This window comes from Lethenteron reissneri, chromosome 30, assembly GCF_015708825.2.
Source record: "Lethenteron reissneri isolate LAM-NWPU_2019-01 chromosome 30, ASM1570882v1, whole genome shotgun sequence".
NCBI classification, from domain to species: Eukaryota; Metazoa; Chordata; class Hyperoartia; order Petromyzontiformes; family Petromyzontidae; genus Lethenteron; species Lethenteron reissneri.
Window position 1 is genome coordinate 4313766 of NC_083808.1, and position 15322 is coordinate 4329087.

General features: G+C 52.6%; 1 protein-coding gene across 1 annotated transcript in view; it reads right to left on the bottom strand.

Annotated features, from left to right (window-relative positions):
- Positions 1 to 15322, bottom strand: part of DOCK4 (dedicator of cytokinesis 4) — a 130722-nt gene that overhangs the window by 77360 nt on the left and 38040 nt on the right. Inside the window, 2 exon segments of the mRNA XM_061562849.1 lie at positions 6698 to 6846; positions 11298 to 11394. Of these exon segments, the coding sequence (XP_061418833.1) occupies positions 6698 to 6846; positions 11298 to 11394 (246 nt within the window).

The window sequence follows — 15322 nt, forward strand, 5'->3', positions numbered from 1 at the left end:
GATGTGGTGGTTGGGTGAGTGTGTGCCTGTGACCTGCAATGTGGTGGTTGGGTGAGTGTGTGTGCTGTTTTGACCTACGATGTGGTGGTTGGATGAGTGTGTGGTTGTGACATGCAGCGTGGTGAGTGGGTGGGTTGGGTGAGTGTGGTTGGTGACCTACAGTGTGGTGGTTCAACACAGCGTGAGACGAAACGGTCAGTCTTGGAAGACCAAATCCTCAGCAACTCAATGAGCGAAGTTCATGGGAACGGTACCCGTGGTAGTAGTGACGGACGAGTGACAAGGACGCGACTGACGGTGACTAGGTCAATCGACGTCATCCGAGTCACAACAACCAATAAGCATTCATCACCTCCCTCCTCTCCCTCGCTGTGGATAAACTGAATCTCGAAGCACAACTGCCATAAAACAGGAAGCGTACTCATTACCACGAGCGGATTCTCCCTCGTAAGAACAGACAGTGGGGGTCTCAGGGGGGCCATCGGCCCGATACAAAAACAAACAACAAAAAGGAGCACCATGTATTGCCACGGTAACATCCAATTAGCGGAGCTCTCAAACATGCCGTCGAAAGCTGCCCGGACGTTTCAGATGTCCGGGTGACCGGCATGAAATGTATCTACGCATGTATGTTGAATGTCTTTCGCACCGTACGTAGCCAACCGTGCGAATCGGAGGTGCGGGGGAAGGACAACAAACTATGGGTCTCTGTGTAAATCTATGGGTCTTCGTGCGAGTCTATATCTGTATGTATGTCCAAATTCTTTCGCACCGCACATAGCCAACCGTGCTAATCCCCGCTATACAATAGTGCGCAACGAAAACAAACGTACGGAATAATTTCCATTTTAATTTTCTCAAACTGCAGTTGATGCCACCCCCCGCACCTTTGCTGCCAAACGCTTTCTGCCCCGCTGCCAGACCCCGCAGCCGCTGCACGAGCAGACGCACGGCGACCCGCCACACAGCCCTGGCAATATCCCACCCGTCCGCTCCCGACGCCTTCCCCCGAAGGTCGCCGGCCCCAGAGGTCGCAACCGGGTACCCGATACCCGTACCCTACCCGATACCCGGCTACCCGTACCCGGCCAGGTACGGGTACGGGTACCCGTTTGCGACCCTGGTGCGGCCGGGTACGGGTAGGCCGTGAGTCACTGGTGAGTAACCGTTTGTCACTCATTTCGGGTAGGGTACGGGTAGAAAACGGGTACCCGTACCCGGCCGGGTACGGGTACGGGTACCCATTTGCGACCCTGGTGCGGCCGGGTACGGGTAAGGAATCAAAACCCGTTTGCAACCTCTGGCCGGAAACTCGCGGAGGCCGCCCCCGACGGGGGCCGCCTGGGCAATCGTCAAACTGCGGTCTGCAAAAAATAAAACCCGAATGCAAAGGCTCGGGAGCCGATGCCACGGTCGATGCCAAGCGCTCGTTGGCTAAAAATAGGTCGCCACGTGAGCGCCGCATCGCAACGACCGTGACGAACAAGCAACCACGGAACGGCCGCGCCGGCAGATGCACGTGCCGGGAAGAGGGAGGTGGGGGGGGGGGATGGAAAAAAAAACCTACAGCAAACCTGCGACCTCATTAACCCTTGGGCGCACCTATGATCCTGACGAACGCGGTTTACACAATTATTAATATTCGTCGCCCGTTCGGGAAAAGCCTACGGGGGTGGAGGGGGGAAGCATCCCAAACCGCCACGTGTGCCGCGCGGGAAGGGAATATTAAAAACGGGCGAAAGGTCTCGTGATTTTCGCCGCGCAGAATACCGCCGAGGTATTTGTTGCTTTGGCGGTGACGGCGGCGGCGGGGGGTGAGTTAAAGAATTAAAGAGTGGAATGGACGGCCAGGCATTTGTAAGGAAGCAATTTCATAATAGCGGCGAAGCATTCCCCTGCCCATGACGCCTCGGCCCGTGCTTTATCTTTGCACCGTGGAACAGCCGGCAAGTCGTCGTTAGCGGCAGTAACCGTGAGCGGCGGCACAAGCGAGTGCGTCGTGAGTGAGTGCGAAGCGAGCGCGGCAGCGCGTAGCGAGCGAGCCAGCGTGTCGGGAGCCAGCCGCTTTTGAGCAGCCACATCCAACATGTGCGAAATAATTTTGAACGCAGCGGCTTGGCTTCAGATTTTTCTATTCTTTTTTTTACTCGCTCTCACTCTCTTTTGGGCAAATTGGACTGCCTTCAGATTTCCAGCCGTGCAGAAAGGCTCCACAAGGGCGTATGCGTGCCGTCGGTGCGCTCGCCGCTTACCAAAGGAATACACGAGCCAGAGTTCACTCCCGCGGCTTCCCAAAATGTTCCGAAACGTAAGTGGCGCGCACGCCACGGATCTCGCAAATCTGCGGCATCACGTGAGCATTGTGAAATCAGAGCGGTTTCATAATGTTTTTTTTTTATGTGCAGCATCCAAGCAAGGGCAAGTGCGCCAATGAAGAGGATTTGGTCACAAGACTTAAAAAAAGATGGGTTAAAGTCATCAACATAACTCGAGATTCACAATGCACGCTTACCACCAATCGTGTCTCTCTACACTTACCAGCCAATTGAGGTGAAAGGGTCAAAGCAGCCCACGGACTGCGCAAAAACCCACCATGGATTCCATTCACCTTTTACATGCAGATAATTTAGAATTCGGACTGGCGCACCAGCATTAAAATGGGAATGAGGAGCCACTTTATGGGGTCCGCGGTGGTGAGATGTTAACTACCTCGCCTGGCACACAGGAAGTCGTGGGTTCAACCCCGACCCTGATGCCTGTATGTTTGGAGTTTAATGGGATTTTTTTCCGGGTCCTCTGGGTTTTCCCTCCACATTTATAATCGACTTGTGTTTGGAGTATTTGGCTGCTGTACATTTCCACATTCTACGCCACGTTGCTGAGCTATCACTTGTGGCCGGGTCGCTTCTGAAAACGAGCCATACAGCTCAAGCGAGCCTTAACTGGTAAAATATAAAATACATCATTGCTGGTGGCCCATTTGTCGTAAACCCACATTCGAGTACCCTATTGGGTAGACAAACGGCTCGGTAGCGAGTGGGCGGACCGCTTGGCCATCCAGCATCTTGGGCAGTCACTTTTGTCGACGTCTTCGGTTTAAAAAAAAAACACAACTGTCAAAGGAGTTGCTCTCATTGCCCTGCCGCTACTCACCGCAACCTTGTCTTCTTCACTCTCAGCCGCCACCCCCCCCCCACTCTCACGCAGATCGATATGCCTCGCCAACTAATTGAAAAACGCCTCCGCGCGAGAAGTTCGATGAAACGTCGTCGTCGGCGGCGATCGGGGGAAGACGCGCGCACGTCCTAATCGGGGGGGGGGGGTGGGGGGACATTCCCCTGATGCGCCGTCTTATTCAATCTATTAGGGCGCTACGAGCATTCGCTCCCCAGGGGAGCCGGTGTGGGGGGAGAGAAATGCAATATCCTTCCGCGTGGACATTCCACCATCGTCGGTCTCTCCGCGCTCGCCAGCCGGGCCTAAACTAAAACTGAGCTACAGTGGTCCCCTCGGTTAACGTGTTTTAAACCGTTCCACGAAAACTACTGTTGAGCCGAAATAACTGTTAGTATGGGAAGAGAGCTGTTTCCACTGCGAAAACAGGAAACGTAATGTAAACGAAGCCAGTCGAGGTCTAAACGGTTCACAAATAGGCACCACTGATTGGCTGAAGGTATGGCTCGCGTGCATCACGTGAACGTTCCGTTAATCAACAATTTTGACTTTAGTCGAAACCATGGGGTCCTATGGGAGGAAAAACGTTAATCGAAAAACCATTAACCGATATCACTGTTAACTGAGGAACTACTGTATTAAACTAAACTATGTTTATTTTACAAGGTTCAGGCCCACTTGGGCTGTTATTCTCTTTTTCAGAAGCGACTTCACCGCAAATGATAGCTCAACGAACCCGGAGAGAGCCACGCAAACACCAAATATACAGCAGGCGTCAGGGTCGGGATCGAACCCACGACCTCCTGTATACCAGGCGAGGTAGTTAACATCCCCCCCAAACCCAACGAGCATTGCCAGGCTGCTCCCATTTACGGCCACTCTACACCACCGCCACAATCCCGGCTCATTCCTGCTCCACCTACGACTTCGCTCTCCCCCTCCATCTCGTATGACCCCCCCACTGCCTTTCATTGGCCCCACTGCCCTCTGCCCTCTGGCCTCCGCAGGGAACATCTGCCATGGCGGCAGACACGATCCGGGCAGGAAGCAGACGGGAACGCGTGGGACGCGCACATTTCGCGAACTGCACGGCAACGCTGAGTAACGTCCTACACGAAAATAATAAAAAACCCGTGCCAAACGTCCAAATACGTGTAAGCAAATAAATAAACGGCCGTTATTAGACGGTTAAGCGAGTACGAAAAACAGTCGTTCGAATGTCATTTGCGAGAGAGAGAAACAAATATCTGTGGCATAATACCAAAGGATAAGACGTGATGGCTTATAAGAGGACAGCTTATATATCACGTTACATAAGCTGCTACTGCTGCTGCTGTTCCTGCTGCTCAAATGTGTTAATTTTAGCGTTGGGGTTTTGTTTTTTTTCCGGTTACCACGGAACAAATTGTGAAGCCATATGGTGCTGCCCTGCGGAATGCGGCATCTGGCGAGTCAGCAATTTTTCCTGCATCCGTGACTTTTACCCCAAACTCCTGGTTGCAGGAGGCTCAACTCTTCAAACCCCAAGACAAACCCTGCCAGGCCAACAAGCCATGCATGCCTACACCCAATCGTCGTCATCACCACCACCACAGACTCGCTCTTTCTCCAGCAGCCCACCCCGCAGACACTGATGCGCTCACAAAATTTAAGGCTGGACTTACGCTCGGTCACAGCCCTCAACTCTGACGGTTGCGTCTCGTCTGGGCTGAGTTCAACCACCACGTCTGCAGGTCACAACAACAACAACTTCTCCCCTCTCTTCAGCCTTCTCGCACTCCTCCGCTTGGGAATTACCTCCTCTCCCCGCCCCCTCCCCCCCCCCACCGTCCGTCATCCCTTTCGCAAAAGCTCTTCGAATAATAACAAATAATCCCAACGGTTAAATCTTGACTTAAAGCTGTCGTGACTGCAGGAATTAATATTCTTTGGGTTTTCGGTAAATTCACGCAGATAGAACAATAAAATAATAAAAAATAAAGATGAAAAAGTGAATAAAAAATTATAAAAATATCACGACGTTTCGATCGCGACACAAGCAATCAGGTGAAAATTTTGTATTATTTTTTTATTCACTTTATTTTAATTTTACATTTTTATTATTTTATTGTTCTATCTACGTGACTTTACCGAAAGACCCAAAGAATAATCACAACGGTCTTGCTCAATTTCTCGTCCGTTGCGACTTTGACGGGGTGCCGCTAACATCGCGCGGCCGCTTGCCACCACGGGCCCGTGCTTGGGTGTTTGTGTATCGTCGCCTTCACCCGTTGCACGCCGTTCTCGAGCTCTGCCAGCCAGAGCCCTCGAAACCTCCGACTTTAGCGCCGCGTTAGAAACGGCGCTCAAAGATGCGGACCGACACCGATATCCTGAGCAAAGCACCCGATGAACCGATCCCGCCGAAGAATCTCTGGGATTGATGACGGCTTGTTTGCCCTTCTGCGGCCCGCCCGGTACACTCTTCCTCTTAGGAGATTAGGAAATCACGGGAGCAGTGCACCTTTACATTATCATCTAGTAGAGACTATGTCCCACGTCGTGTCCAGAGACACTGTCCCACGTCGTGTCTCCCAGGGACGTACCGTGGAAAGAACAGCATCGCACAATAGCCAAGAGAGGGGTGGGGAGAGCTGTGTTCTAAACACAATGCGTGGAGCGTGATACGGTACGGTATTGTTCAGCAACCGAAAAAAATAAACGGGACTTTTAATGAACTGGGAAGACTCGCAGATTTCCCTGGGCAGCCACCTCAACAAGAGAATGATGCTGGAAAAGCCAGGACAGGAAGCAACCCGACCCCCCACTGCCCCCTATCTCACACTCACTCATTACCCCAGCCCTGACCTCCGCTGCGCTAATGCCCCTCTCACTCATTAACCCAGCCATGCCCTTCAACGCCCGATGCCATACTCATTTCCCGAGCCCTGCCCTCCGCTGCCCCAACGCCCCGCTCACTCAATACCCCAGCCCTGCCCTCAGCTGCCCCAACACCCCTCTTACTCAATACCCCAGCCCTGCCCTCAGCTGCCCCAACACCCAGCTCACTCAATACCCCAGCCCTGCCCTCAGCTGCCCCCACACCCCTCTTACTCAATACCCCAGCCCTGCCCTCAGCTGCCCCCACACCCCTCTTACTCAATACCCCAGCCCTGCCCTCAGCTGCCCCCACACCCCGCTCACTCAATACCCCAGCCCTGCCCTCCGCTGCCCCAACACCCCGCTCACTCAATACCCCAGCCCTGCCATCCGCTGCCCCAACACCCCGCTCACTCAATACCCCAGCCCTGCCCTCAGCTGCCCCAACACCCAGCTCACTCAATACCCCAGCCCTGCCCTCAGCTGCCTCAACACCCCGCTCACTCAATACCCCAGCCCTGCCCTCAGCTGCCCCAACACCCCGCTCACTCAATACCCCAGCCCTGCCTTCAGCTGCCCCAACACCCAGCTCACTCAATACCCCAGCCCTGCCCTCCGCTGCCCCCGACGATGCCCCCCACCCCCCCCCCCCCCCCCCGCTCACTCATTGCCCCAGTCGAGGCGTGCCGTGGAGTGGCGCTTGACGTCACGGATTTGCTCCTGGGTGAGCACTCCGGAGAGCAGCTGCCGGCGCAGGTCCAGCAGCTCCTGAATGACGTGTCGCAGCCGGTGGAACAGATCGCCGTGGTTCCTCTGCATGGCCGCACGGAGACACCCACGGACGTGGGAGGAGGGGGGGGCACTTGTGTTAGTATCGTCGTAGTTATCGTTGGTCGTGATCGTCGTAAAGATTCGTAGAGATACGTAGATATTTAGACAGATGCATGGAGACTCATAGAGACTCACAACGATACGTAGAGATTCACGGAGATTCGTAGAGACTCATCAGTTTGACTCCTGGTCCGCTATCAGTAATTACCCAGAGTTCACAACAACAACAACAACCACCATTCGCGGTGACATCACCACAGTACTTGTACCGGGCTACGTGCACTTTAAGGCCACATGAAGTGTCAAACGCCTGCTGGCCGGAGGTCATGGGACAGACCCAGGTGCCATGGGTTGACTGACTGACTGACAGATGCACCACCTTGTGCCCCCTACTGTGCCAACTTGCTGTGTTTTAGCCGCCTTGCGCTCCACTCGTTGTTGTGAGCGTCGCTCCTCTGCCCTCCCTCGTGGCTGGAGGGCGATTGCCTCCAACTGCCCAGTAGCAGCGCCCTTCACGAGCCTCCTCCACAGAGGCCGATCTTGACACCGCTGGTACCAGTCATCGGAAAATCCAATCAGCTTCACATCCTTTGTGTGTTAGTTTGTTGTCCTTCCCCCCGCAACTCCGATTAGCATGGTAGGCTACGTACGGCGCGAAAGAAGTTCAACGTACATACACGATGTCGTCTACACTCGACGAAACGTGCACGTCGCGCGGTAGATCAGCCCACTCCATCTCTTCTCTAGCCCGTGCCGTGCCCGTTTAGCCCCCTCTATCCGGCCGAACAAAAGCCGTTTAGGCACGCGGTGGCTGGGCTGTATATATACACACACACACGATATATTGTCTCAGTTCCATCGCTGGCTTATCTCATTATAAAACCTAAACATCAATGGGCACTACGATGCCGAAGCGATTACGCGCGGGCCAGCCGCCCCCGCGGTGGGCGATGAGGCGGCAGCACAGTAAGCAGGTGGCCAATCCCAATCTGTTTTGAACCTCAATGTTTTTTGTACCTGGTTGAATAAAGGTGAAATAAAAAATGAAAATAAATATTATGTTTGTTGCGCTCTCCTCCCCCCACCCCCCGAAAGAAAAGTTTTTCTAAATAAAGCAATAAACACATCAATAAATAAATAGACAAATAAGTCGTGCCCGGGCCCTTTTAAAATCACGGCACCATGGTGTCAACAGGTAAGGATCGCACAGGGAGGAGAGTGTGACACGATCAAGTTCACGACATCATGAAGTGACCCCCCCCCCCTGCCCCCAGCCGCAGCAGGTTGCGATCTTGGGAAAGAGAGACCAAGGCACTCGGCAGCGAGAGTGATATTCATATTCTTAGGTTTTTTCGGTAAAGTCACGTAGGTAAAAAAATAGAAAATAATAAAAATAAAATAAAAATCACGACGTTTAAAAGGCAACACAAGCTTCGTGCCTCCGAAACGTCGTGATGTTTATTTAATTTTTATTAATTTTAATTTTATTACCTACGTGACTTTACCGAAAAAACCTAAGAATATGAATCCTTGCAGTCACGAAAGCTTAAAATCTAGAAGCGAGAGTGATGTTCCGCTTTCAACGTTTCATAATTGCGGCCGAGTGAGGCCACCGTCGCTGTGACTTCCTTTTCACAGCTCCAAATTCCGAGAATTAAGAAATATCACGTTGAGTGCGACACGGTGACTCATGCTGTCACCGCACGGCTGCACGAGATGGAGAAAGCACTGCCCCCACCGTGTGGACCAGAGATGACGTGGAGTGCATCTCGTGTGTAGCCCTGCGGTGCCCGCTTCCGTGTGACGTTCTCCAGCTCAAGGGTTCGCGCTGCCGTGCGAAAGATCGGAATGAACGGATGTTTTTTTTGCGTCGCCATACGACACCGATAAATAAGAAAAATGGGAAAAGTGTCTTTTCTTTATACTCTTATCCCTACTTGTGTCACGATAGACCCTCAAGAGACCACGAATGGACACAACACAACAACATGCCCAGAGACTAATTTCTCAATCAACATGTTCAAGGTCGCTCGCAGACTAGAGCAGGCATGCGACTAGTAACCCCACAGCCGCAGCAAGGGGTACACTTGATGTGGTATGACAAGGTGAGGACATATTTTCAGGGCCGCCGACCCAGACAGACCCGGCCGAAATGAAGCCCTGAACGTCTCCAAGCCAGGGCGTGCCAACACCGCAAAGTTAACACCACGGCAAAAACGCGCTGTTTATTTCAGGACACCGGAGGATCAGAGTAAATTGAGAGTTAAAAAAGGCAGTGGCTGTGGTAGTAGGCCGGCGGCAGATGATAGCAGTGGTGTGTCTCTGGTCAGCGTCTTGGCAGGAGGTCGCTTGCCCCCCCTTAAACTGCAGTATGTGTGTATGTTGAACTTCTTTCGCACCATATGGTGCCAAGCGTGCTAAATCGACGACAACAGAGAGACGACAGGGGCAGCTTCCTCCCCCCCTTCCCCCCAAACACGCAGAGCACCCATTCAATGATCGCGGGAGTCGGGGACGATAACAAAGTGGGACAGCCAGCCCCCCCCACCACCCTTGGCATCGCTGAGCGACTGCGGCCACAATCTGATGTCTCTAATTATTAAGATTAGCGACAGCGGAGTGGAAGGGTAGGGAAGCCGATCGCGCGACGGTGAATGCGTGCGTGCAGGATTGTGGTGTTTCCCCAACAGGCCACCCTTTTGATTGTTTTTGTCCGCGCGCGTGCATGCGTGTATCGGCCAGTCATCTCAGTCAGTCGACCCATGTCACCTGGATCTGCCCCGTGACCTCCTGCCAGCGGGCATTCGACACTTCACGTGCCCTTAACGTGCACGTAGCCTGGCACAAGCGCCGTGGCGACGTCACTGCCACTTAGTGGTGAATGGCGGTTGTTGTTGTAGCATCGCTTCGTCGCGAGCCCCACTTTTGTTTTGCTCCGTGCGATCGACGGCGGCGCGCAAAATAATCGCGCAGGGGGAGACGGTGAAACATGACCAAAGCCGCACACCCAACTAATATTTGCATATGCTTCCAATTTTTCTTAAATATATTTTTTATTACTAAGAAAAAGTATATATTACAAAAAAATTTTTTACTTTGCGTTCGGAACACACACACGCACACACAGACACACACGTGAAAATAACTTGTGTCAGTTTGACGTTAAAATATGCACGGCCGGCAACGGAGATCCGGCAAAACCGAGACAACTCAGCGGGGCTCGCACCGCGCACCGCCAGCCGCCCGGGCACTTCAAGTGGGCGGGAAAACAAAACGTGACGGCCGTTCTCACGATTGGCAGAACGGAACGGACAAACGCGTCCCCGTTGTGTCTCGCGCAAACGGAAGACGTGGGTCAGGAGAGCTGCCGCACGACGGCGCTCGCTCGGCGGTGCCCTGCATCTGCGGATTTCTACGCGAGCATTGCATCGCCCCCCCGCCCCCTCACCCCCCACCACTCCCCCCCTTCCACCTAATGGGGTGGTAATTGAGATGAATTGCGCCGCTGTCCACCGTCCGGGCGAGTCGCGTTTTACCGGCGGTGATGTTTTGTCGCTGCCGCGTGGGTTTGCGAATCGCCGCCGTGCGAGATGGGGAATCAAGTGTGGGCAGGCAATTATTTTTAAACGAAGGAGGTGTTTTCATATTCATGCGATCTGTTTTTTTCATCATTTAGCCATGGGCTGCGGTATACATTTCAACGCTGAATATTACACACTGCCAGCGTTTTGATGTGCCACCGGTCCACAAAGAGAATTTAAAGTGGGATATAAGTACAAAGACAAAGATTCCCCCCCCCCCCCACACCGGTGTAGCCTTAACAGGCTGTTGGGGAAAGTGCTATTAGCGAGCACCTATGAAGGCTGGCACGGCACACGAAGTGGTGGGTGGTGCCTCTTTAGCCCGGATTTCGACACTCACCGTGGCCACCTCAAGAGTCCCGGTCATTTACGTCCCATGAAATATCGAGCGCGTTATGATTTGCATCATAATCATCATCATTATTTTTGGTCCATAAACACACTTACACTTTCGCGACCAATATTATTTATTGTAACGTTTTTTTGCGGGGTGAGATCACGCAAATGTAAATGTGTCGCAAACCCACATCCGCCCGACACGGCCAATTAGTTACTACTTCAGCACCACCGGTTGTGTTGGAGAGCAAACCCACAACAATCTGGCGATCGCCTGATGACGCCTGTTGTTATAAGCACCAGCAAAACGTCCAAGTACTCAACGCTCTTGCGGGTTGTTGCTCTCCACACTACGCACGCAACCGGCGTGCGCCGAAGCAGTGACTAATTGGCTGTGCCGGGCGGAGGTGGGTTCGCGACGCATTTTCATTCACGCGATCTCACCCCCCCCAAAAAATAAAACACTTCATTACGAACGTACAGAGGCGTGCGCCACGCGCACCAACGCACGCTCACCAGGTAGAGCTGCTTCCACAGGAGGCCCCACTCGCGCAGCGTGCTCGTCACCTCCGCCACCGTGGGGTCCTCCACGGCGGCCACCGTCTCGTACTTCCTGCTCCGCCACACACAAAGGTACCCGTGAGGACTTTGGGTTTGTTTTTTTGTGGCCCGTAGCAAACACGCGAGCCCGACGCAGCACGCCGAACGGCTCGCGTGACCGGGTATCGCAATTCACATGGAGACAGTCCCCGACGCAACTGGACTCACATGAAGGAGTGGGGGGGGGGGGGGGGGGGGGGAGACGGTGAAAGGAGGGGGAAAGGGGGCCCACGCTGCCCCAAGCAAGTGGGGGACACCACGTGGAGGGAGAAGATGAAGGTTTAAATGGGGAGGGGATAGCCCGGGAAGGGGGTAATGGTACCCCGCGTAGCCTCTAAGAGACCGTTGGGTCAAGTTCTGCGTGTGGACACCGATGAAAGCCGGCACGGCGACCCAAAACGGGCACAGTACAGCCGGCACCATGCCCCAGCCACCTTTTTCTCCCTAGAGCTGATGTTTATGCATCACGCCAGGTACTCATTTAAGGCCGAGTCGACTTAGGGGAGGAGGCCCAAGACGAGTTCAGGTAATCGCCGCTAATCTTGACCGCCTGATGATGATGGTGATGATCACATGCTGAATTTGTGGGTTAGCAAGCTCTCACACTAATGCCATAACGTGTCTTCTTTATCCAAACTCACACAAGACCATAATACCATAGACATACAAATGTAATGACACACACATATATATATATACACACAGAGAAACGCACACATATACACACAGAGAAACACGCGCGAACACACACACAAACCCTGTGTGCACACCATATACGCGTGCGTGCGATTTATACACAGTCCGCACACCATCCTGATACAATATTCTAATTAAAGCGCCGTAAAGCAAAGACACGCAAAAGGCGCGTTGCTTCTCCCTATAGGGACGCTGATTTGCATGGCGGCCATTGACTAAGGTCCTGTGAGTCACACGGCGGAGCCGTACGTCTTCCATGCAGTCATTAATTTGCACTTGTTATCCGCAACCAAAAATAAATAAATAAAGACCCTCAGAATTAATTTCGCCGTGCGGCAGGGGGGGGGGAGAAAGTCGACCGAAGCTCGTGCAGCAGTACGTCACGGGGCCCGACACGGGAGCGGTCACTTACAAGGGCCGAACGTTCATCTCCGTCGGCTTGAGAGCGCCGTTGTATACAAACGCACTTGAGGCGTCCGTGTGACAATCTTATTTTGAAGAGAAACCGTTAAGATGGACAGCCTAATAAAACGTCCTCGTGGCGTTCGGCAATAGGAATGTGCCCCGGCAGGATTAAATAGTGCTGCTGTTATATTTGCCTCAACAGCTCTGGAAATGAAACCTAATTCTCCGCAAGCACTGTTGAACAATTGCGAAAATTTTAACCACTTTTTTTTGTTTCAGAAAACTTTTACCGTAAGCCGAGGATATGTGAAAATTAAACTTTAAGACAACCCGCATCATTGTCTCTCCATGCAGTGCGAGAGTTTTTTAAGCTCCTGCCCGATAGCAAATCCTCCTACCGTCGGCTTAATTCGGTGCCAAAATTCTGACGGGCCTCACGTGTCCTGCAGACGTAGAAAGGCTACATGAAAGGCCTCGTGGAAAGCCTCGTGAAAAGCCACGTGAAAAGCCACGTGGAAAGCCACTTGAAAAATCACGTGAAAAGTCAGGTGAAAAGCCACTTGAAAACCCACGTGGAAAGAGTATGAGGCACATTTTTGCATCCGTAGACCCCGTGATGCCGCATGCGCGACCTGATCAAATCAATTCGTGTGCAGATACAGCCATGCTGGAACGGGCAAGCGGGCGCGCGCACGCACGCACGCACGCACGCTCGCCGCGTTGCCACAATGAGTTCGTTAATGAGGTGACGCATCCTTAGAGGAGGGAACCCGCCCATTTAACAGACCAAATAAGCAGCACATAAAGGGGGAATGGTGATTAACTTCTGATGAAGACGAGCACTGCATTCAACAGACGGGAGAAGGGGACAGTGCCGGGGCAGTGGCTAGCAAGCTCGCCCTACGAATCCAGCGAGTTCCATTTCCCAGCCACGGCCGACCGGTGACATCTGAACTGACCCTGGTTTCCACACTTCACCAACCCTCACTGGCCAGTGCGGTGAAAGTATGGACAAACAACACACACAAACCGAAAGCATGCGGAGGCTTTCATCCAGCCGTGGGCTGAACAAAGGGCTTGAAATTATTCGTGTTGTTATTATTATTGAAGAGAGGTACCAATAACAAAAACACGTAATTACTCACACCAGCTGGCTGTGGAGGATTTCAGAGGCGTCAGTGTGAACCCATTCGAAAACAAACGTGACCCCCTTTGGAGAGCAAGAAATGTTCTTGCGTGGAGGAGGGGGTGTGCCCCCCCCTCATTTAAATACTGACCCTGGAGGGGTCACTCCTGCAGCATGCACACTATACTTTGGCAGAATCGAGCCAGCCGCCGTCCAAATCTAAATGCTCTTCCTCCCACTACGCCAGGCTGGTTTCGCCGTGACGTCAAATAAGGAACGAGCCACAAGCCCCGCCCCTGGCCCTGCTTGGCCCCGAACCAGGTCCGGGTGTCTTGGCGTGGCCGTCGTATCGCGGTTTTTGTTCCGGTTCAGCTCAACAAACGGCCAAATCTTCTTGGTTCTTTTGGTAAAGTCACGTAGAAGGGAAGTAATAAAATTATACAAATAAAAATATTATATTATTTTATTATATTATTTTATTGTGTTTTATTTTATTATTTTATTACTTCCCTTCTACGTGACTTTACCGAAAGAACCAAGAAGATGAATCCCTGCAGTCACGCAAGCTTTAAATCGAAATTTAAACAGCCAAATGTAAAACTCCCACAGCGTGAGGGACCCCACGCTGGTTCGGCTCGGATGTGCCAGTGGAAAATGGGGTCGCCATGAGGTCGTGGGTTCAATCCCGACCATGACGCCTGTATATTTGGAGTTTGCGTGTCTCTCTCCCTGTGGTCGCGTGGATTTTTCTTCGGTTCTTCCGGTTTTTCCCTCCACATTTAGAAAGATTAGAAAGATGCGTTCAAGAGTGTTTGGCCGCTATGCATTTCCATGTGATAAGCCACTTCAATAAGCCATTATTTGTGACTAGGTTGCTTCTGAAAAAATAGCTATATAGCTCAATGGACCTTCTCTAAAAAAATATAAATAGTTTAGTTTTAGTATTAACGACATTCGCATCACCTCTTTGAAGGGGGGGGGGGGGGGGGTTAAAGTTCACGCTTGCCCTCACTGGCCGCCGGCTTGGTGAGGCCACGAAAAAAAAGATCCCCATGTAGCCTTAAAAGACTGTTGGGGCAAGTGCTGTTAACGAGCAGCACCTATGAAGGTCGACACTGCACACAAGGGGGTGGGTGGCCAGCTCCACACCCGGCCGCCTTTGTCTCCTAGCGGCGATGTTTCCACACCGCACCAGGTACTCATTTGAGGCTGGGTCGACCTAGGAGAAGCCCAGGACCGGTTTTAGATATTCGTCACTGATGTTAGCCGTGAACCGAAATCCAACTGGGTAGCGCAGCACACTACACAAAGAGAAAAACCAAGATTCCCGATATAGCCTTAACAGACTGTTTGGGGCAAGCGATGTTAGCGAGCCCCCATGATGGCCGACAAAGACAAAGATTCCCTGTATAGCCTAAACAGACTGTAGGGGCAAGTGCTGTTAGCGAGCACCTATGAAGGCCGGAACGGTACACGAGGGGGTGGGTGGCCAGCACCACGCCCGACCGCCTTTGTCTCCGTAGTGGCAATGTTTACACACCGCACCAGGTACTCATTTTAGGCTGAGTCGACCTAGGGGAGGCCCGGGACCGGTTCAGATAATTGTCACTGATGTTGGCAGTGAGCGGGAATCGAAACCCGTGTCGCCGGGTTCATAGAGCAGCGCGCTAACCGCTCCACTATCGCTCCCGACACACACTTACACACACACGCG